This window comes from Aethina tumida, chromosome 5, assembly GCF_024364675.1.
Source record: "Aethina tumida isolate Nest 87 chromosome 5, icAetTumi1.1, whole genome shotgun sequence".
Taxonomy (NCBI): domain Eukaryota; kingdom Metazoa; phylum Arthropoda; class Insecta; order Coleoptera; family Nitidulidae; genus Aethina; species Aethina tumida.
In genome coordinates, this window is record NC_065439.1 from 4,469,194 (window position 1) to 4,493,960 (window position 24,767).

Genomic DNA, 24,767 nt, shown 5'->3' on the forward strand with positions numbered 1-24,767 from the left:
TTAAGGCCATTCCTCGTTGATGTGAAGACCCGATTTCTATTTGCACACCATGGGTAGTTTTGAGTGATGACTGTGAAATAGGGTGGTCTGGGAATGCTTTTCTGTTCATTAAACTAATAAACTGCGTTGTAGGTACAACAATAACAGAAAAAATAAGTACAGTTCATATTTTTAATACGTTTTAGTAATTTGCTATAATTATGGCCCCTACTGTTTAATATAGCTTAAGTCAAATATATATTATTGTTATATTTTTATATACTACAAACTTATAATAATAAAATTTGTCCCTAGTAAATTGTACGGTCACACAAGTGTGATAATCCAAATGTTGATGTTAATGCTTTGAAAAATCTTTCTCCTCTTTTCCAGTCATAAAAAATGGAAAAATTTAGCGACATTTTTTTTTCAAATTATTCTACTTCTTGACGAATTAAAGAGTATGCTTTGATCGATTAAAAAAAAATAAAATTTCTTAGAGAAATTAATTTTAAATTTAAAAACTACTGATACTTTGCGGTTCTTTTTTTTAAATTTTTATGAACACATTTATCAATTCAAACTTTTTTCCAAGTATATAAATATTTTAACTTTAATTAAAATTTTTCAAATATTTATATAATAACAAATACAACAATTTGTTTAAATAAATAAGGTCATAAAATTATCTCGTCAATTTTGAGTAAATTCAGTCGATAATAAATATAACTAAATTTGTTAATAGTTAAATAGAAATTGCTTAAAACGAAATATAGAAATTTGATTTTTTCTTTCAAAGTTTTTTGAAAATTATTATTAATTAATATTAATAATAGGGTAACAGAATACTTGAAAATGGAGTATTTAAAAAAATACATGAGAAATCATGAAAAAAATATAAACATTTTTTATTTTTTTATTAAACTTAATAAATATTGCAAGATTTTCAAAAATTCATTAAAAAATGAATTACATTATTGACAGTTTTATATTAAGTTTGTAGTTAGTTTACCTTATCGATAGAACTTCTTGCAGAAGTGCAAATGCCCTACTTGGCACCAAGAGTATGTAGTAAATGCAAATTCAGAGATAGAGTCAATTTTAAATTAATAACCGATTGTAAATCGACATCCGTATTCAGATTCGTGTGCGACTAAAAATCACAAAATCCATTGGCACTGGCATGAAATTTATTACTTTTATAAACTTCCTAATCTATTTACAACCAGTAAATTTGCTATAAATATGAGCTTTGTAGTGCGGTACTGTTTTATGCAAACAATGTTTTTTAGAACTGAATGTTTATTTGATTTTGTGGTGGCAGAGTGCATTTTGGACTTTATTTTGTTTTGTAAGTTAAGTTATTACAATAACTTGATTCATAACGAAGAATAATTGATTACAATTCTCGCCCAAAATGGTATCAATTGTGCCTAATAAACTTTTAGACAGTTCTGTATCTTCAAACTGTGACAAATACCTCTCGATATTTATGGTTATTACTATTTCGCAAAATTATAAAAAACTATGTGGACGTTATACTGATACAAAATTAAAAAGTAAATAACGAACAACGTGTATAAAAGTTAGGTGTTCAAATTAGTTTTAGTTAAGCCAAAATGTTTAGAACAAAGTTAATAACTCAAAAACTATTGAATTTAGATGTAGGAAATGGTATAAGTATTACAAAAAAAAAATAGATATTCCATTGAAAATAACAAAGTTGATGCCACTTCCGGTGAAAGTTTATTTTCCAAATTGTTTAAAATATCTTTTTGTAGATTTTTAAAATTGATGGAATTAACATTGTTTTAAATAATTTATGTATATTTTTATGATTATGTTTATTTATAAATGTTAATTTTTAAGTATTTTATTGCACTATTATAAAAAAATATATATATAATTATAACTGAATATCTGTATATACAACTTGCAGTAAATATTTGAAATAAATTTATTTAACTCATTTAAATGTTTTTATTCATTTATTTATTTATTCGCTTCTTGATCCTCCATTAAAATACAAAAGATTTTAGTTTTTATTCCACTTCTAATTGAAGAACTTGTAATTAGCTCAGTTTCAATCATGATGCGAAGGAAAGAAAATATAAATGAAATTAATTGTTAATTTATATAATTGTGTTGTATTGAACGGATCACAATCATCATCATTTCCAGACTGTTTCCGTATTCGTTTGTCGAAGACGGTGAATCAGGTTCCTATTTTATTGATTGTAAAGAATTACTTCTTTCCTTTGATTTGTCTGGTTCATTTTCATGTATGAAATATTCCATCTGAACTTCATTTGACTCTTCGGTGTCAAAACTTTCTTTATTGTTGAAATTATTATGACCGATGCCATTGTAAGTTATTGCAATCTTTGTTTTATGTGGTTTTATGAACATACAACCATTGGTAGTGTAATGTTTCTTCCATATGACGAACTTTTCCTTTTAAGACTTTTATCTCAATTTTTGTGTGAGTAATTGGTGATGACATGTTGACTCTCTGTGTAGGTAAATTAGTCATCAGTTGGTTGACAGTGGTTAAGTTGGCTATTACACAGTACATGTCGAATCATTGATTTCCCTCTTAGAATACAATATCTTCTTCTGATTAAAAGCCAATATCTGTTGTTTAGGGCCATGAAGAACTTTTCGAGGTGCGCAATTGACAATTAGTTATATGACAATAAAGAAGTCTATTTTCATGCAGAAACGGAAGCAGAGTGGTAGAATGAGGAGTTTATTTTATCAACCGCCTAAAAACGACGGTGGCAGGTATCTTGCAACCCATTTCAGGTCATCGCTGGTAAAACTTCCATTTTGTCATTTATTGTATTCAAAAAAGATAAAATTTTATAATAACTTTAAGTTAATATCTTACAGAATAATTGTAACAAAAAATGTTTATGTTTATGTTGAACAATAAATATATATAGTTTTAATTAGTTACACATGTATTTGTCTTCCCATCCTTATTTAATACCTACTAATTATTAACATTTTTAAAGAAAAATTAATGTAATTACTAAATTATTTCTACACATTTTCCATTAATATTATGCAGAAAAGTTCTGAACCCGCCGAAAAACTTAATATTTTGAAGGACATCGACGTCTGAAGTTTATATTAATTTAAAATTTTTATTATTTAATTAAATATAATTTATAGCTAACGAATACATAGCCAACTATAAAAATATATGGTTCAAAATTAGAAATTTTTATAGTGGGGTTGAAGGAAAGAAACTAAGAGTTGTTTAGCACTAAATGTTTTAATTTTTTAATACATTTAAACATCTACAATAAATATAAATAAATAGTTATAATAATAAATTTAAACTATATACAATTTTTATGTCTATTTTATTATCAACATTATTTTAAAATTAAACAAAAAATTAATACGTTTTTAAATACATTCTGGTTGTTTTTGATTGTACACATAAGCAGTAATTATTTTATTAATTTTTGTTAAATTCAACTTAGAATATAAAGAACAATCTTTATACGTTTTTAAAAATGTCAAATGGTGACGTCAAATTTGCTTCAAAAACATGTAGGACTCGAATAACTAAATCATTACTAGACAGGACTATTTTAAATAGAGGTCAAAATCAACCAAAATGCGAGTATTAAAGAGACGTTTGTGTCAGAGATATTTTCGTATTAAAAAAGCATTTTATTAAATAATAAGATATATTTTATTAAGAAAATAATTACAAACACAGTTGAATAAACTTTCTCTACGATGACAATGGCTCCCCGGATGTTGAATTTATGACGTTAATTTACTCAAGTCTGGTTTATAATTAGTCGTTTTAAGTATAACGCAAACATCTGAATTTGCAATAGATAACCTGCTCCTGTTTTTGCTTAAAATAAATTCCATTTGTGGAAATACACATTTATAAGTGGACTCAAATGTGGACAAAATGGCAAAGCCAATTTTTTAAATGATGCCCAACATGCTGATATCATGAGAAAATGCTTATCTTCTGTATTTTTCAAATCGTTCCGCAATTTCTTGAATTTATCCATCCATAATGTTAAACTTTTAAAATCAATCATTTCTAAAATAAAATTGTCAATTCTTAGATATTCAAAATACTTTAACTGATATTTTTATGTCATACTGGATTCAAATTTGGTACGTTCATAACTTTGCGACAAAAATTTTTTGGGATAAAGAAAAAAATGTTTTGTATATCTTATACTTTATTTTCGGAACTAAAGTGGGTCACTTGAAATTACCAAATGGGTCACTCGGTGACCCACAGGTCATAGGTTGCCAACCCCTGATCCAGAGCATACATTCAAGGTCGCGAAATCAAGACGTATCGGCACTCAAATATCCTTCACAGTCACCTGATCTGAAACATATAGAGCACCTGTGGGGTGTTTTGGATGGTCACATAAGAACCCATATTAAAATAAAGAACATACAAAGAAATGGTTCAAATACACCAGTAAATAATATACAAACTGATCGGTTTCATGTCAAGAACATACCAAACAATGTTGGGTGCTTGTGAATCTGCGACGACATATTAAATTAAATAATTGTGTCTAATTTTCACAAAATAAATCAAGTTTCCATATTTATTGTAGTCCCAAAAATACAGTTTTAAATTAAATATCTAAAGCAACACATCTAAAATAGAACTGTACTGGTACAGGTAAGTAAGAAAAGATAAGAAGAAGTAGAAAAACATACTCCATTTTTATCTTTAGCATGCATTATTTGTTATATTTAAGAATCAACAAACATTTTTTTTGTCATATCTTATCAATTACTAAATAAAAATAAATTATATATTCTGATTTTCAGTAACAGAAATTCAGTCTCCCATTCTTACATTTTATATTCACAATGTAACAATTTCTTGTTAGTTTTATATACGGTACTATTGGGTTTGTTAAAATTTTGTGACTATAAAGATAACAGGTAAGTGAAAAAAATATTTTACTGGAGTTGTGATGTCATTTCATGTACTTATGTTTAATTTGTTCCATTATGATCATCATCATTGTTTTTTATATGTCTGTATATTTCCCTTAAAAAATCTATCTAAAAGGCAGCCTCATTTATAATAATTATTTCACAAACACGTTAATAGTTAAAAGATACCCCACTAAGTCAATAAGGAAGTTTCTACTATCGGGGAAAGAAACGATGACAACACATCAAATTTTTTGATTGTGTGCCTGCTTGTGCACCGATGTAACATTTTCCTTTGCTCCATTTATATATGGTTGGTTTTTAACACAATCAAAAATAACTTTAAACAATCTTGTTCTTGTTTGACAAAATTTGGTTCCAAATCCTGATATATGATAAAATATACTTAGTTGCGTTGTCAGTATAACAAAGACACGATTGTTTTTTATATGTTTACAAAAAGCAATCTGATAATATTTACCAGATACAAAGTCAATTTATGGTTTAAGAAAAAAAAATACTGATATTAAACAACTAATATTAAAGTATTATTAAAGATTCAATATATATGTTATCCTCCTGAACACAATTATAAATATTGTTAAGGAAAATCCGGTGTAAATTGTAAGGATCTTTCCAAATTTCATTAACACTAATAATAGTTTAATATATCTGCCGATTTAATAATACAGACTTTCTTCTTTGGTTCTACTAAGGGAATATCCGGTGGATGAAAGTGGGTTAACAACATCGGTAGAAATAATCAGTGAATTTAACAATATGTGACAATAATAATTGGTATTTGCATGAGTAAATACATATTTGGAATTCGTTGACATAAAAGGATTTACGTCCCTTCAGATATTCCACATCAACATAACTTTTAATTCGATCCAATTCTTAATGCACTAAGATACTTATCAGATTATCAAATGATGTCTTAATGTGCTGTTGGAGAGTTATTTTATTTAAAGCAATTGGTAATACTACTCCTAACTATGGCTTATCGAAAAATGTCCAATTAATTCTGGACTGTCTATTGAAACCTTTGGTAACAAATATATTTTAATGATTTAATTTTAACTTGGTACTTCCTCACAGCTTATCTTTTTTATAAAAATAAAAAACTTTAAAGATTTTGTATTTTGACTTTTCATAAGAGCAAAATCTTTGCGTGGGATGATGGTGCACTTCCGTTTTAGGTTTACTAAACCTCCATGTCTTAATGTTTTCAAAATAATCAATTAATTTAATATAATCACTTTCTTATCAATATCAATTGCTTAGAGGGAGGAGGTATGTTTCTTGTCATTATTTTTATAACAACACAATACAGTAACATTGTATCTTTTGTGATCCATGTACTTCTGTTTTTTCACTTCTTTTGGTTGAATGTGTGCATAATGTGGCTCTTTTATATCCAAAAGAAAATTAATTTTACGTTTTCAAATATCTTATCCTAATTCATTTGAATATTTTAATTAAGTTTTTTGTTTTGCATCCACCATTTTTACAACTGTTGTTAAAAATGGCGAATGCGCAACCAATCCAATAATTAGTTACTTTTAAACAAATTCTAAGAATAAGTTGATTACATTAAAAGTAATTTATTTTATCCGCTGTTAGATCCATTTTTAACAGGTACTATTTAAATTTTTTTAATTAATCAGTAAAGGAACCTTTAAAATATTATAAAAAATATGATTTTGATGTTTAATAAATGTTTAAACATCGTGAATGCGCAAACAAATTGTATAATTAGAACTACATATAAAAGGGAATTAATTTTATTTGTTTTGTTGTTTTGTTGTTCGTAACCCAGCAATAGAAACAATGGAAGTAGAGTTATCATTATGGATCGATATGAAAATTGATCCGTGTATATCAGTCTCAATTGATATAGTTTCTAAAAACTGCCAAGCAAGAAAAAATTAGAAAATTCTTTAAGCCATTGCCTAAGCCTGAAGATAATAATTAATCAATATGGTTAAAATCTCAATTAAATTAAGTTTTCTTATATATTTGTTTTTGATTTTGTCATCTAGGAACGTATGCACTATAATCCCATATAAATTACCATACACTCGCTGTGGTCCAAACAGATAATATGTAAAATGTTACTGCAAAGAAAGTTTTAAAAAAGAATAAATATCTATTAACATATATATACAAACTATTAATATAGTTCATTCTAAATCCTCAGAAGAATTTTGCTATAACTTTTTACTGGCAATAAAACAGGTTCACTAATTAACACCGACTAATCTATATATATATATATATATATATATATATATATCACGACATTAGACTTAAATCTTCAGGAAATGTTTCTTCCATAGTCATCGATAACTAGCGAGCTGTTCTTATTCTCTCTTGAAGTGACATCTGAACCAAATCTCAATCTTCTCGAGAAGTAATTAGTCTCTGACGATTTTCGGGTTCCTTTATGTCAATTTTAAAATTACAATAACTTAGTTATTTTCAGTGAAACACCGTGAATAATTTTAAATTTTTTACTTTTATTTAGAAAATTGGAGAGATTTTGAGAGGTTTAAATCGATTAATTATTATTTTTGTACCTATTTATTTTAATAACTATACGTTAATTGATCAATTAAACTTTACCATAATTACCATACTACTACAATCCTAAAAAAATACCGGGTGTCTCATTGAAACTAACATAGTTATTGATGGTTAGAATGTATATTTTAGAGTTTTTAAATTTTATGAGTAATTGTAATTAAAATGGGCATACCACGTTCTTTACCAAAACCCAACAGTTTTTGAGTTATTCATTTTATTCTAAAAATTTTGATAGATTGATTGTGTAACTATAAAGTTGTGGAGCCACTGGTTTGTATGCTGGGAAGTTCATTTTGTACATATTTACTAATCAAGGACCATTATGAAAAAGCTATTATTTGTACTCCCATATTTTATACAGGGCGTTCGTTAGTTACGTTTAAATTTGTCAATTTTAAAATTACAATCGTTTTGTTATTTTCAATAAAACACCGTGTACATTTTTTAATCTTTAAATTTTACTTTTATTTAGAAAATTAGTACACTAATAGTTTTTGGGAGATTTAAATCAATTATTCATTATTACACCTCTAATTATATCCACTCAAAATATTTGATATTTTATTTAAAATACTGATAGAACTGAAAATTAAAATTACATAGCATCCATTTTTATCATGTTTATAGAAGCAACATTCTATTTGTGTCTATTCATATTTTATCAATTGATAAATATAAATGAATTGTGCCTTTTGATCAAGTATCAGAAGTTCAATCGCCCATTCGTATCTATTAAAAAAATATTATCCTATTACATTATATATTCATATTGTAACAATTGTTTGTTAGTTGTGTCCATGGTGATTTCGGGCTTTTTAAAATTTTCTGACTTTATCCATAACAGAACAGGTAATTATTACCTTTGGGAAAAATGTTTTCTTGGAGTGGTGATATCTTATCAAGTCGTACTATATACTGTCTAATGTTTTTCATTATGATCATCTGTATTGTTGATTATACTATAATATATACAATTTCCATTTTAAAAAATGATAATTATTGCACAAACATGACTTTAATATGTAAATAGCGGCTAAGAAACGAAATCGCTAAACCAAATTTGCAGGATGTGTATCTGCTTGTATGTTGAAGTAACTTCTTCCTTTACTCCATTTTTTATATCTGGTCATGTTTTATCACAATTAAAAATTATATGAGATAACCTTCAAGGTGTACATACACACCCAGTTTAGTTATCTGCTTAATGACACACCGAGAATTTTTGCCAGGCACAACGTCTGATAAGATTAGAGCAGTTAGTGACTCTAATCCTCACTATGGATAAATATCGTATTAATACTAAAAAACTTTTAACAATTTTTATATTATGTTTTTCTCATATTAATGTCTTAATGTTAACAAAATAAGCAATCAGTTTAACATAATCACATTCTTATCAATACTATTTGACTTGTTGTCCATTTCCATAACGAATCAAATGGTTGGAAATTCTTGGATGATCTGTTTCAGAAACTAATTAATATTGAATATCTTACAATTTTCATAACACATTATTTAAATTATTCAATTATGTCTATGATTGTTCTAAAATATCTTATAATAAATAAATTTAAATGCTAAAAATATTTTTAAAATGTTTAAGGTGTGGATGAAAAATGTCAGATAAAAATAGCTCGGTAAGTTTTTGTAATTTTATTTAATTAGACTTTATTAATTAAATTAAATAAATATTGCCTACTATATCTAGATCGACATCTGCGAGGTTTAAAATCCGGTGCTTGTGCAGCCAACGTCGTCGCCCAATAAGGATAACATACTGCCAACATCTAATCAAGTTCAGATGGATGGTTTAGACCGCAGTTCCGAGAAGAATTGCTGTCAGAATTCCGATTCACCTTTGGTAAATTTATTTGTATATTATTTTATTACGGCCTTACGTATATTTTTAACTTAATCATTTACATTCAAAATAAAACGAGGTTTCATAGGTTTGCTATGTTTGGTGTACATTTTGAAGTAATTAAATAAGAATTAATAAAATTGAGACAAACATATTGCATATATTGATCAGTATATACTCAATGATTTGCCTCGGCATTGATCTAAAGACTGACAGAACAAAATTATTACCCCTTTAACAAACAATAATATAATATACCTTAATAATAAAATTAATTAATTTTTCAGATGAATAATAATGGGATTGACAGTATACAATTAAGAGGCGATCCGGTGAGTATTACTATTTTGAAGACGTCATACAAATGTTTGCGATTCCTCCCACCCAAAAATTCGGTATGACCCTTTTGGGTGACACTCCTATAAATATTTCAGAAAGCTGCCAAATTAGGAGACCGATACGAAACATCAATCCTGACTCATTTCGCAATTCGATGCGCATTAGACAAAACGATTCGAAACTTCCAAATTGTTTACAACGCGAAAGACCACGGTGATTTGGACGACATCGTTATCAACGAAGATAATCACTTTATCACTTGTGTACAACTCAAACATAAAGCAGAACGAAGCAACATTTCGTTGGAATACAAAAAATACGAAAAAACTTATAACGATGTACTTGTACCAAAATATCAGAATCATTTTCAAAAAGGTCTAAAATTAAACATTATAGTTTTGTCCAATTCAAATGTTAGACTTCCTGAAAACATGAGAAAAATTGTAAGAAATGAGGAAGGTGAACGTTTGGAGAATAAGTTTAGTACCGGAAACGGAGAAGTATTCCAACTTGAACATATAAACGAAGCTGATAAGATTCCGGAATTTTACAAAAACTTGTACTTATTCTCCAAGCAGGCTGCTTATTCTCAATGCAGGGACATGTTAGCGAATGATTTAAAAAATGTTGTTAATGTTAATCAGATTCAGATTCTTTATTCATATTTCTCTGAGAGTGTTGTAGGAAGAACTGAACCATTTACCGCAGATGAAATTCGTTCAGTTCTTAATGAATGTATTTTAAGACCTGCTTTTATTTTTGATAACAACACCAACATCATTTTAAACGACACCATAATAAATTTATTTAAAACTGTTTTGAAAAATACAACACTAATAACTATCGAAAATAATTATCAGGGATTATTTATAAGTTTGATAAATCAATGTTTTATAAGTGAACTGAAAAAATATAAATGCGATTTTAATCATTATTGTAAAGAAATTCCACAAAAAGATCTCAATACATTGTTCCAAGATAGTCAAATTAAAAAATATTTGTCTCACAAACAGAAACCTTTTACTTACGAAGATCTTTTAATCGTCTTATGGCAGATTGGAAGATGCCTAAGTATTGTCAATTATACCGAATACAAAAACAATATCGATTTCTTCTTGGAATACTTTCCCAATAACAGAAGATCCCTCGTTTTGATAGTTGACGATAATCATCCAGTTATATCCAAAGACGCCATAATCTTTAATAAATTGCCATTATTCAAAAATGTTGACAAAGCAGCCAAAATTAACTTTTTGAATGGATTAAAAATAAAAGTTGGTAACGAAGATCGAACACTGAATGCTTTAATTGGGGATGAAGATTTGGCAATGAAATCTATAACACCAAACATTTTGCTAGCACTGTTAAATGGCTCATTGACGATCAACAACTCGATAAATAAACATAATATTTATATACCTCGAAGTTTAAGAACAAATTTATACATCGATTCGATATTTGAAACACCTGATATTTTATTTGTAATCCACGATGACGATTCAAAATTAGATGTTGATCAATTACTTAAACAGCAATCAGAATACACAAATATTAACATTGTTAATTCAAAATGGCCATTAAAAATAACCAAAGAAAAAATTTCGAATATTAACAGAAATTACTGTTGTTTGTTAAAATTTAATGGGAAATATTTGATTTATGCTCAAAAAGCTTCCAGAAATCATTTGGGAAGATATTTAGAGGAAATGATTTTGGATGAAGAAATAATGATTAATGATCCGAATATAATGATAAAGGTGGTTTCTGGAGATGCAGGAATGGGAAAAAGTTATTTAATGGACGAATTTCAAAGGAAACTCTTGGAAAATGGAAAGTTGCCTATTTACATCAAGTTAGATGCTATTTATGAAGAAATGAATCAACTTGATCAAGACAAAGATGCCTACATAAACTATTTAACTAAACATTTGGGAAATGGTGAGAATGATGAAGAAAGATTAAAATTTCTTAAATGTGTGATACAACACAATATAAAGGAGCAGAAAGTCATGTTACTGTTGGATGGTTTTGATGAAGCCAAATTGGACTGCAATGTCATTAATTTTTTTTCATCCTTGAATTTGCAAATTATAATATCAACAAGAACACACAAGTTACAAACACTTGAAGAGAATTGTGACTGTCTACATTTTTCTTTACAAACTTTATCACGCGAGGATAGAAGAAACTTTTTCAAGGAATCTTATAAAACTGAAGATGATAAGAAATTGGATGAACTGATTCAAGTACTAGAAGACAACGTAGAAGAATCTTTAATGGGTATTCCTTTGCAAATCAAACATGTTGTCGACATTTTTTCAAATATTGATGATTTTCTTCAAAATAAAGACAACATCAACATATTGTTTCTGTATGAAAAATTTTTAGAAAAACATTCATCTTTATCTTTTTTTGGAAATGAAATATATTTACAAAAATTTGCATGTAAATTTTTATTGGGCACAACGTTACTAAAATATATACGTGAAATCAGCATATCTGAATTAAACAAAGTAAAATCTGACTTTGAAGGAAATAATAAAATAAATTTTATTATCACAGGATTCGATAGCTACGATAATCCTCGATTTGTGCATAAGACTTATGCAGAATTCCTTTGTGCAAAGTTCTTAACAGAAATAGTAGAAGATTTATCACCATTTATAATTAAGGAATTGTGCGAACAAGAGGATTTATTAAAAGTGAGATATTTCTTTGATGTTATTACTTGCAGAGAATTAAAATTACAATCGGCATTACTATTAAAGAACAATAATCTCATAGATGCTTACTTAAGGGACGAACAATGTTTACGGGAAAAAGACAAATTTGGTCGAACCGTTTTGCACATTGCATCATCATATGGACATCGTCACTCCCAAATATTCAGGAAGTATTTTCGAAATAATTTATCACAGTTACATGTAAATAAATTTTACTTAGACTTCACTATTTCAGAAAAAATATTTAGTCAATTGTTAAGTGAAGTAAAAAGTAAAGACATTAAATTTTCCGAAGACAACTGGAATAAATTCCCTTTGGATTACGCATTCAATTCTAGAAGCTTTGATTTTGTCGAGCACCTTTTCTTCTATTACCCTCAACGTTTTCCTTGGCAAAATGAAAGAATTATAACCGAAATGATAATTGTTTCTGCGACTTGTGATTATCGAACTATATTTAACACTATATTTGAATATAAATCATTTACTTATTTTAATATTTTTAAAAAAATAAGATTTAATAACTTTATTAGAACTAAAGACTTTGAAAAAGAAGTATCAACTTCCTTAAATTTAGAGCAGAATATACACGAAAAGTATTCTCTTATAAATTTCTGTGCACGAAATGGCAGTCAAAAAATAGTGGAAATACTTTTGCAAAAAGGATTGTTTAACATAAATGAACGTTATAACTCAGGATTATCTGAATCAACTATTTTGGAAACTGCTGTTGAAGAATGGAATCCGTTTGAAAATGATCATGAGAAATATCCTTCGTTAATTTCAATGTTGATTGAGAATGGAGCTAAAGATATTTGTAAAAAATACGGTGAAGAAAATATCCTTCACAAGTTGGCTCTAAAAATCGGTTACGATTTCAACAATTTAATCGTTTCAGTATTACCGAAATTTTTATCTTTATGCGATCAAAGTTATATTAACGCCTCAAACAGAGATGGGGCGACACCTGTAATGTTGGCAGTAAAATACGCACATTCAATATCATCCCTTCGATTTATAGAACTTCTCATTGAACGGCAGGCAAACTTAGATTTAGAGGACAACAATTATTGCAACATTTGGCATTATTTTGCTAATAATATATTTGTAAACGACCGATTTATTATGACATCTATTAGTAACTATCTTACAAATGTTAAATATTTAATAAATGACATTGATCGAAATAAGAGAAAACCTTTGGAATACATTTTATTCCTCGAAGGAAGTGCACAAATTAAAAAAATAAAAGAAGACATCTATATTAAACAGAAACGTACTTTAAAAGAAAAACATAAAAGTAGATCAAATAAGATTAATGAACCCGACTTTTTATTATCAGAATTTGTGAATGACATTTATAATCCTATTACTAACGATGACTGTAATAACTTAAAGTCATTAGAGTATAATTTTAAACAGGGTAAGAATGTTCAACAATTATTGAATACTTTTATAAAAAATGGAGCAGATATCCATTTATCAAATAAACTAAATATTTGGCAATATTTAGTTTGGACACCACGTCTACACAAGATAGAATCAAATACAATCACTTCAGTTATTAAATACTGTTTTGGTGACGACGGAAAAAATTTAAAAATTAATGAAGAAGATGAAAATAACATGACCCCAATAATGTATACAATTCGTCACCTCAGAAATGGCGAATCGACTAATTTAATAAAATTCTTAATCGATCATGGGGCACATGTTGACAAAATAAATAAAAACGGTTTAAATATTTGGCATTTTTTAGGTTTCAATAGAAATCTAAACAACGAAGGAATGAAAAAAGTTGCCGAAATATTAATATCCTCTTTTAATGACAGTAGTGGAAATGGAATCGATAAAGGAGATGATAATGGAAATACACCGTTAATGATTGCCACTCAATGGGCCAGAAATGACTCAACATATTTAATAAAATTTTTCATTGAACAAGGAGCCGATATTAACCGAAAAGACAAAATGGGACAAAATATTTGGTATTATTTACGTTTAAACATGTATTTAAATGAAGACAACATAAAAAGTGTTGAAAATATTTTAAAAAGTAAGCAATAAATATGTATTTTCAGTACTTAATTGTTAACTTTAAATATTCCATTAACATTAACAATTTATTTAATTAGTTTGTAAGTGTTATTGTTTTAGACCTATATACTTTTATATTATTATGTGATATTTTCTGTTTACCTTCTGAAATGTAACCATTTAGGAGTAGAAAACGCATCCACATGAAAAGAAAAATTATCAACTTCGTTTTAGAGAAATGTTGATTGGATCCAAAGGTAGTGTAAAGAAAACAGAGATTAACTTAAATAAATCTGAAGCAAGGGAATAAAATATAATAAAAGATTTATTTATTATATCTCAAATTTCTATTCTTAGATTGTACATTACAAATTACAAATTTTATGTCAGATTTTTTAAATCCAATCAGCTGTAATCAATCAGCAATGTATATTAGAGTTTGATTAATTGATTGATTGATTAAAAAATTCGGACACGAAAACTGTGAGTTTGTAAAAACAACCAAATACGTTTAGGTGTAGTAAATACAGCGAAAAAGATACAATAATATGTAAATAAGGCGCTTTTTTGTGTGGATGTGTAGTCACTCATTTACTCATTTATTGTACTCAAAAAAGATAATACTTTATAATAACTTTAAATTAATATCTTACAGAATAATTGTAATCATAATTATTTATTTTTATTTTATTACTAATATTAATTTAATATTGAACAATAAATATATATAGTTGTTTAATTAGATACACATGTGTTTTTGTTCTCATCCCTATTTAATACCTACTAATTATTTAAATGCTTAATTTAATTAAGTATTTATTTAATATATTTGTTAGTTTTGGTGGTTATTTCAGATTAAGAAAAAATGGAACTTAGGACACTTCAATTTTCTCATCTTTGTTTATATTTTATATTGTTTAAAATGCGGGTGGAGAAGTTATTTTCAAATTTATGCAATTTAAAATAATAAAATACATAGAATGATATAAAATAGAAAATATATATTAACTTTTCGATAACACTTTTACGGGTAAAATGAACCGTTTTTTATTGTAATATAAGGCCGAAAGACCCAATGTAGCCATTTGCTGAGGAAAATATGGCACCAAGGATCATTAACCAACAAAACAATGATCAAGAGGACACATTCAGGATCGTCAAATCATGGTTCCATGATCAAGACATATCGGTACTCAAATATCCTTCACTGACACTTGACACTTGACTGTTTAATTTAAATTTGTTTTATTTTATATTTATTATGAACTACTGCTTCGCGATTTGACCTCAGTGTTTTAGATAATTAGTATTATTTAAACACATAGTAACCATAATCGTTATCAATATTTCCTAATAAATATACTGTTTTGTATGTGTAATAGTTTCTGCTCGAAGGACCAATGTTTTGTATGTGCTGGACTAGTAAAACTGCCAAGTTTGTGATTTTTCTGTTTATTTTGCTCGGAGCATCTGAACGTTGTGTGTTGCTCTCGAGCTGACTTAAAAGTAAGTAACTTAAAGCTAATTCACCCTAACTAACTACGGGGAGGGGGTTGCGCATTAGACGTTGCCAATGTTGACAAATGCTCTAACATGCCGCCCGCCTTGAAAATACAATTTTCAATAGACAAATAAATATAATTAATACATTGGAAATCAGAATAGGAGTCATAATAGAAAAGTCAATCACAAGGTAGCGCACACACTTTCGAAATTGCTCGTTTTAGCACACCGGTTGTGCTTTTTACACTCACTACACGCACTTCTCCATCTTCACCAGGATGTAACTCAAGAATGCGTCCCATACGCCACTGTAGAGGGGGCAGTTGATCGTCCTTAATGATGACTAGATGTCCTGGTTTGAGGATGTGTTGACCCGCTTGTTTCCATTTCAACCTGGCTTGGAGTTCGGACACGTACTCTTTTTGCCAACGTTGCCAAAAGTGGTGTTTCAGTTGATCCAGTCGCTGGTAATTATTGAGTCGGTTGACAGGAATGTGGGAAAGGACAGGTTCAGGAATTGAAGTTAAACATTTGCCAATTAGAAAATGACCCGGCGTTAACGGAGATAAGTCATTTGGATTTGTTGATAATGGACTTATTGGACGCGAGTTTAGAACTGCTTCAATCTGTGACATTACCGTATAAAACTCTTCAAACGTAAACTTATCATTGCCTAATATTCGCCTCAAGTGATGTTTAAAGCTTTTAACACCAGCTTCCCATATACCTCCAAAATTAGGTGATCGCGCAGGAATGAAATGCCACGTAATACCTTCTTTATTCAAAAATTGATTAATATTATCTACGTTAGTGTCAACAAACAGAAATGCTTCTTTCAATGCGGAGTCTGCACCAACAAAGGTGGTGGCATTGTCGGAATATATGTTGGAGGGCAAACCTCGTCTAGCGATGAACCTTTTTAACATTTGTAAAAATGCCTCTGTGCTCAAATTAGTTAATAATTCTAAATGGATAGCCTTTGAAGCCATGCGAACGAAGACACAAACATAAGCCTTTATGATTTTAGCACCTCTTGTTATTCTATCTTTCAACAAAAATGGTCCTGCGTAATCCAAACCAACGTTTGTGAAAGGATTGAACTGATTAACGCGGCATTCAGGCAGATTTCCCATCAAATATTCCATATTCGTTGGCTTAGCCTTAAAACATCGAATACATTTCCGAATTATTCCTCGACATACGGTGCGACCTGAGATTGGCCAATAATTATCCCGTACGGAATATAATAATTGTTGAGGTCCGCAATGTAACAGTCTGACATGCTCATTTCTGAGGACCAATTCTGTTAAAACATGACTCTTTGGTAAGATGACAGGATGTTTTTTGTTAAAATTATAATCACCGTTAACTAATCGACCACCCACACGTATTAAATTGTCGTTATCAATAAACGGATTTAAAGACAATAGTCTGCTTTTTTTATTAATTGGCCTTTTATTTACCAAATCATTATACTCAGTAACAAATGTAGTTTGTTGCATTACACGTAGCAAAACTACCATAGAATTTTTTAATTCGGTACAGCTCAGAGGGCCAGATAGTTTTTTTTTCCTTACAATTTGAAATAAATCTTAACATGTATGCAACAACGCGCTTTAATTTTGTTATCGACGAATATCGTATGAAGATGGATTCGTCTGTAATGGTTGTTTGCAAACAAACAGTTTTGTGCTCTGGAATTATGTTCGGTTCAGATTCCGTAAATTCTGGCCATTCTGACTTATCTTTAATGAGCCACTGTGGGCCATTTGACCAAAACGTGGAGGTTTTTAAAGCATCTGCATTCGTACCTCGTGATAATAAATCTGCAGGATTTGACTGAGACCTTACATGATTCCATTGTTCTTGTTTTGTAAGTGATTGAATCACACCCACGCGATTTGCAACAAAGGTTTTCCAACGCGATGGACAACCTCGTATCCAACAAAGAACAATCGTGGAATCTGACCAAAATAATTGTGCTTGAATGTTGAGTCTGATTGATCGTCGTACCTTGTCTGTTAATTTTGCGAGTAATGTTGCAGCGCATAATTCAAGCCTTGGCAATGATACCTGTTTAATTGGTGCAACCTTTGATTTGGAACAAAGCATTTGAACAAAGTACTGATTTTTAACCTTACATCGTAGGTAAATACAGGCACCGTAAGCCGCTTCAGACGCGTCTGCAAAACCGTGGAGCTCACATTCCTCGTACTCTGGCTTCAACACAAACCGATCAATCTTCAAGTTATTCAAATTTTGAATATTATTTACAAACTCTGACCAAAGAATGGATAAATGACCAGATATGGGATCATCCCAATCTAGTTTTTGTAACCACAATTTTTGAATAAGGATTTTTCCCAAAATTGTGACAGGTGCAATCAATCCCAAAGGATCAAATATTTGACCTATTGTTGACAAAATGAAACGTTTGGTTGGAAGTTGTTGAGAACATTTAAGTTGACTTGTTTCAAATTGAATAATATCGTTACAAGCATTCCATAGTATACCAAGCGTCTTATTATTGTCATTTGGTCCCAAATGAATTAATCCAACATTTAAATTGTTATCTACTTGAAATTTAGATAACAATTCTGAATCATTACACAACCATTTGCGCAGTTCGAACTTGCCCCGTTGTAAGATGTTTGACAGTTCTCGCTGAATGCGCAGTAACTCCGCCTTTGAATTAGCACCCGTAATCACATCGTCTACATAGAAATCATTCTCAATGATCCTGCTAATTTCAGGAAACTCTGTTGAATGATCCATAGCTAATTGTTTCAAACATCTAACACTTAAGAATGGTGCTGATGCTGTGCCGTAAGTTACGGTTGCCAGCTCATAGGTTTGTATTGCTTCATTTTTGTTGAATCTCCAAAATATTCTTTGCATGCATCGTTCATCAGGATGAACCAGAACTTGACGATACATTTTTGATATATCTCCTGTGAGAACATATTGATTAATTCGGAATCTCAATAGTATGGAAAACAACTCATTTTGTATGGTCGGGCCGCTGCATTGAACATCATTTAGCGAAAGACCGCTACTTGTCTTGGCCGACGCATCAAATACAACACGTATTTTTGTTGTCAAACTTAATTCTTTTAAAACCGCATGATGAGGTAAATAATAATGAGTACCAATCTTCTCATCACCTACATCCTCGACTTGTTTCATGTGTCCTAGGTCGATATATTCTTGCATGAATTCATCGTAACTTTGTTTTAAATGGGTATTTTTCGCCAATTTTCTTTCTAGCGACTGAAATCTATTTAATGCTCCTTGCCTTGATTCGCCTAGCTGACCCTTTTTGTCGTTAAACGGAATTCGTACAATGAATCTGCCAGACGAGTCGCGCTCATAATGATCTTTAAAATGATTCTCGCAAAACTGTTCCCTTTCATTAAATATTTGATACGAATCACCTATTTCCTCTATTTCCCAAAAACGCTTCACGATTTCATCAGTTTTGTTTACGACTAAACAATTGACTGAATGCCTCTGATTCCCTTTACTCCAACCTCCTATAACGATCCACCCAAAAGACGTATTTTGCAGCATAGGATTATGTTTTCCCAGTGAAACACGCTCAGGCAGTAGAACCTTCCAAAATATGTCGGCACCCAATAGGATGTCGATATCATTGCATATATTGAAGGTTGGATCTGCCAAAGTAATACGACTTGGAAGTGTAAAGTTATATTTTGGCATTGTAGCAGAAGGTATGGGTTCTGTGATCTTATTCATAATGAAACATGAAACGCATGTTTTGAATGAACCTTGAACAGAAGAAATGTCGAGTATTGTTTGATATTGAATCTCCGATATAGTTTGACCAACACCAGAAATTTTAAATTGGGTTTTGTGTTTATCTAAATTTAACATTTTAACAGCCCTTTCAGTCACAAATGAACTTTGGGACCCGTTGTCAAGTAGTGCACGTAGAACTTGATTGTTGCCTTGTGCATCTGTTACATGAATTAAGACCGTTGACAAGTAGACTTGCTTTTGTTCATTTGCCACCGAGTGACTGACAATGGTAACTGGCACTTCAGGGTCAGTGACAATTTCACTTGCAACATGTGTCTCAATATGTAGTAAGGTATTATGCCTTTTGCCACATTTTCGACAACTAAATGAATGGCATGTTTTTGTGTTGTGTCCCTGTCTTAAACAGTTTAGACACAGCTTGAGCCTTTTAGTTTCTGAGATACGGTCATTTATTGAGAGCCCTTTAAATTTATTACAGTTGTAAATTGCATGATCCTTTTTACAATAATAACAACTGACCTTGACAGACACAGTGGTGGCATATGCGCTTGATTTGAATGGTTTGTTCTTTGGCTTTTTAGGCGTTTCATGTTCGAGTTTCTCTAAAAGCTCACAACGCCCTTTTAGAAATTTATACATATCCGCCATGTTTGGAATTTGTGAGTTATTGTTGACGATCTCCCATTCGCGTCGGGTAATATCGTCCATTTTGGTTGCGATTATGTAAATTATAAGAGTATCCCACGTATCTGTCGGCTCGCCCAAAGATTTTAGAGCACGCAAATTTTTTGTCACAGAGTCATAGAGATCTCGCAATTGAACATGTGATTCCTTTGTAACATTTGGATGATCGAAAATGGCTTTGACATGATTGTGAATTATTAGGGACTTGTTCTCGAACCTATCTTCCAACAATTGCCAAGTAATATTATAATTATATGCAGTAATTTCAATGGACTCGATTATACGAGCAGCATCCCCTTGAAGACACGAGCGCAAATAATAAAGTTTTTGAACGTCGGACAAAGATTCATTTGCATGTATCAATGACTTAAATGCATCGCGAAATTCTAGCCAACCGTCATAGTGGCCCTTAAAACAAGGTAGATTTATTGTAGGCAATTTTATACCTGTAATTGGATTGCTCGCGACTGTATCTGATGATGACGTATTCGATTGTGTTTGATTATTTATGGTATAATTGTTGATTAATTTAGTAATTTTTGTTGTAACGTCATAGAATGAATCTTCAAACTCCGCCAATTCAGAACTATCCTCATTATCTTCTAGGTAGTCTATTTCTGTACAAATGGTAGAAAATTCATCTAATATACACGAATGTTTTTCCAAACGAATTCTTAATTGTGCTATTAATTCGTCATTAATGTTTGCGGTGTCTATAGAGTTTACGTAATTTTGCAACCTGGTCAGCTTGCCTTTGATTGTACGACGTTTACATTGTAATTTCTTAATGCTTTCAGTAGACATTGTGATCGTTTTGTTTTTCAAATGTAAAGGATTTTTTAAATTGGCAAATGTGCATGCAGGTAGTAGATGGGAAACAAACTTACCGACTCAAGTGGTTGTAGACACGTGTTACGCAGGCCTTTCGACTTGAAACCAATGGTTGTGGACACGTGCAATGCAGGCCCTTTTGACTTGAAACCCTGGTATGTTCTTGAAATGACCTTGATGTTGCTATGATTGTTGATTAGACTTCCCTTTGCTGGAATTCTTCTGGAATCGATGCCAAATCCAAACTTGACTTGCCTGCACTGGTTATTTCAACTGGAACCGTTGCCAATTGAACACTAATTGCTGTTTTCGGTACGACGGAACTTATCGCCACGTATTCTTCTGTGTGTTGAACAGGTGTTTTCCGTTCGCCCTTGCTTCTTGTTGATCTTGTACACGTAATCCGGCTCGAAGGACCAATGTTTTGTATGTGTAATAGTTTCTGCTCGAAGGACCAATGTTTTGTATGTGCTGGACTAGTAAAACTGCCAAGTTTGTGATTTTTCTGTTTATTTTGCTCGGAGCATCTGAACGTTGTGTGTTGCTCTCGAGCTGACTTAAAAGTAAGTAACTTAAAGCTAATTCACCCTAACTAACTACGGGGAGGGGGTTGCGCATTAGACGTTGCCAATGTTGACAAATGCTCTAACATATACCTTTTTATGCAGTATAATAAACATTCACCAGATCACAAAAAACAGCCACTCATTTGAGTGTTTCTTCTGCTTGTGACAGCATTTCTAATTTTAGTTGTTGATAATGTTTCTTATGACTCATGTTTTTAATGAAACTTAGATTGTGATTTTAGTTGTAGTTTAGTTATTACTTTGTGTGTGTAAGTTTTCTGTATCCAGACATGTGAACTGTTCTTATCCTCCTTAACTAGGACATCTAAGAACTGTATGGACTTATCATTTTCCACTTCTGTAATGAATCAAATGGTTGAAAATTCATTGATTATCTGTTCCAGAAACCGGATTATTGAATATATTGGCAATTGTTATTAGAAGTGAAATTCTAATACAAGTCATATTTCATGTGTCCTACATACTTATTCCATTTCAGGTATGGTAATAATAAAATGATATCTTACTTTCAGTTTACCATAATTTTTATTTCCAACCCTTCAATAATGATAATACTTCTGTTTTAAGATTTAACATAATTTTTGAATAAAGGCATTTTCACTTGTTTTTTATGTGTTTGATTAAAATGTATTTATTAAATTAAATAAATATTGAATAATATATTTTAATTTCTAGACATCTGACCCAACAATGAAAATATGCTGCCATCATCTAATCAAGTTCAGTTGCATGGTTTAGACAGTGGTTCCGAGGAGAACTGCCATCAGGATGCCGATTTACCCATGGTAAATTTATTTATATATTATTACATATACTTTTAACTTACTCATTTACATTCAAAATAGTATGAGGTTTCAAATGTTTGCTGTTTCGTGTGCAGTTTGAAGTAATTAAATAAAATTTAATAAAATTAAGACAAAATATTGCATTGATCTAAAAACAGACAAAACAAAATTATTCCCCTTTTACAAACAATAATATAATATATCCTAATAATAAAATTAATTAATTTTTCAGATGAATAATAATGGGATTGAAAATATAAAATTAAGAGGAGATTCGGTGAGTATTATCATTTTAAAACTTTATTTAAAGACGTCATACATATGTTTGCGTTCCTTTAAAATTCAAAATTCGGTATGAGCCTTTTGGGTGACACTCCTAAAAATATTTCAGAAAGCTGCCAAATTAGGAGACCGATACGAAACATCAATCCTGACTCATCTCGCAATTCGATGCGCATTAGATAAAACGATTCGAAACTTCCAAATTGTATACAACGCGAAAGACCACGGTGATTTGGACGACATCGTTATCAACGAAGATAATCGCTTTATGACCTGTGTGCAACTCAAACATAAAGCAGAACGAAGCAACATTTCGTTGGAATACAAAAAATTCGAAAAAACTTATAACGATGTACTTGTACCAAAATATCAGAATCATTTTCAAAAAGGTTTGAAATTAAACATTATAGTTTTGTCCAATTCAAATGTTAGACTTCCTGAAAACATGAAAAAAATTGTAAGAAATGAGGAAGTTTGGAGAATAAGTTTAGTACCGGAAACGGAGAAGTGTTCCAACTTGAACATGTAAATGGAGCTGATGAGACTCCGGAATTTTACAAAAACTTGTATCTATTCTCCAAACAGGCTGCTTATTCTCATAGCAGAGACATGTTAGCGAATGATTTAAAAAATGTTGTTAATGTTAATCAGATTCAGGTTCTTTATTCATATTTCTCTGAGAGTGTTGTAGGAAGAACTGAACCATTTACCGCAGATGAAATTCGTTCAGTTCTTATCGAATGTATTTTAAAACCTGCTTTTATTTTTGATAACAACACCAACATCATATTAAACGACACCATAATAAATTTATTTAAAACTGTTTTAAAAAATACAACACTAATAACAATCGAAAATAATTATCAGGAATTATTTATAAGTTTGGTTAATCAATGTTTTATGAATGAACTGATAGAATATAATTGCGATTTTAATCATTATAGTAAAGAAATTCCACAAATAGATCTCAATACATTGTTTCAAGATAGTCAAATTAATAAATATTTGTCTCACAAACAGGAGCCTTATACTTACGAAGATCTTTTATTCGTCTTATGGCAGATTGGAAGATGCCTAAGTATTGTCAATTATACCGAATACAAAAACAATATCGATTTCTTCTTGGAACATTTTGCCAATAACAGAAGATCTCTCGTTTTGATAGTTGACGTTAATCACTCAGTTATATCCAAAGATGCCATAATCTTTAGTAACTTGTCTTTATTCAAAAATGTTGACAAAGCAACCAAAATTAACTTTTTGAATGGATTAAAAATAAAAGTTGGTGACGGAGATCGGACACTGAATGCTTTAATTGGGGATGAAGATTTGGCAATGGAATCTATAACACCAAATATTTTACTAGCACTATTAAATGGCTCATTGACGATCAACGACTCGATAAATAAACATGATATTTATATACCTCGAACTTTAAGAACAAATTTATACACTGATTCTATATTTGAAATACCCAACATTTTATTTATAGTACATAACGACGATTCAAAATTAGATCTAAAACAATTTCTTAAAAAGCAATCACAATACACAAATGTTAACGTTGTTAATTCAAAATGGCCAATAAAAATAACCAAAGAAAAAATTTCGAATATTAACAGAAATTGCTGTTGTTTGTTCAAATTTAATGGGAAATATTTGATTTATGCGCACAAAGGCTCAATAAATCATTTGGGAAGACATTTAGAGGAAACGATTTTAGATGAAGAAACAATGATTAATGATCCGAATATAATGATTAAGGTGGTTTCTGGAGATGCAGGAATGGGAAAAAGTTATTTAATGCACGAATTTCAAAGGAAACTCTTGGAAAATGGAA

At 30.1% G+C, this 24,767-nt stretch overlaps 2 protein-coding genes and 1 long non-coding RNA gene across 3 annotated transcripts; all 3 read left to right on the plus strand.

The window, feature by feature from the left end:
* The first annotated feature begins 4,869 nt into the window (after nt 1-4,869).
* Nucleotides 4,870-9,303, plus strand: LOC126265752 (uncharacterized). The gene is made up of 3 exons (XR_007548227.1): nt 4,870-4,932; nt 9,119-9,152; nt 9,224-9,303. It is a non-coding gene; the product is annotated as an uncharacterized LOC126265752 (long non-coding RNA).
* A 13-nt stretch (nt 9,304-9,316) lies between these two features.
* Nucleotides 9,317-15,221, plus strand: LOC126265568 (uncharacterized). The gene is made up of 4 exons (XM_049967433.1): nt 9,317-9,376; nt 9,664-9,708; nt 9,811-10,090; nt 14,198-15,221. Exons 1-4 carry the CDS (start codon nt 9,317-9,319, stop codon nt 14,503-14,505), a joined length of 693 nt encoding a protein of 230 aa, XP_049823390.1. The 3' UTR covers nt 14,506-15,221.
* A 6,777-nt stretch (nt 15,222-21,998) lies between these two features.
* On the plus strand, nt 21,999-23,456 carry LOC126265569 (uncharacterized). The gene is made up of 4 exons (XM_049967436.1): nt 21,999-22,338; nt 22,536-22,645; nt 22,878-22,922; nt 23,037-23,456. The coding sequence occupies exons 2-4, from the start codon at nt 22,559-22,561 to the stop codon at nt 23,454-23,456; spliced, it is 552 nt and encodes a 183-aa protein (XP_049823393.1). The 5' UTR covers nt 21,999-22,338; nt 22,536-22,558.
* The last annotated feature ends 1,311 nt before the right edge of the window (nt 23,457-24,767 follow it).

Bases quoted from the DNA above. Each gene is read 5' to 3' on its own strand.
- LOC126265568 (XM_049967433.1), top strand. From the start codon at position 9,317: ATGGATGGTTTAGACCGCAGTTCCGAGAAGAATTGCTGTCAGAATTCC. The intron at 9,709-9,810 runs GTGAGTATTACT...TAAATATTTCAG, and splicing joins TACAATTAAGAGGCGATCCG to AAAGCTGCCAAATTAGGAGA. The intron at 10,091-14,197 runs GTCTAAAATTAA...GGCATTTTTTAG, and splicing joins TCAGAATCATTTTCAAAAAG to GTTTCAATAGAAATCTAAAC.
- LOC126265569 (XM_049967436.1), top strand. From the start codon at position 22,559: ATGCTGCCATCATCTAATCAAGTTCAGTTGCATGGTTTAGACAGTGGT. The intron at 22,646-22,877 runs GTAAATTTATTT...TTAATTTTTCAG, and splicing joins AGGATGCCGATTTACCCATG to ATGAATAATAATGGGATTGA. The intron at 22,923-23,036 runs GTGAGTATTATC...AAAATATTTCAG, and splicing joins TAAAATTAAGAGGAGATTCG to AAAGCTGCCAAATTAGGAGA.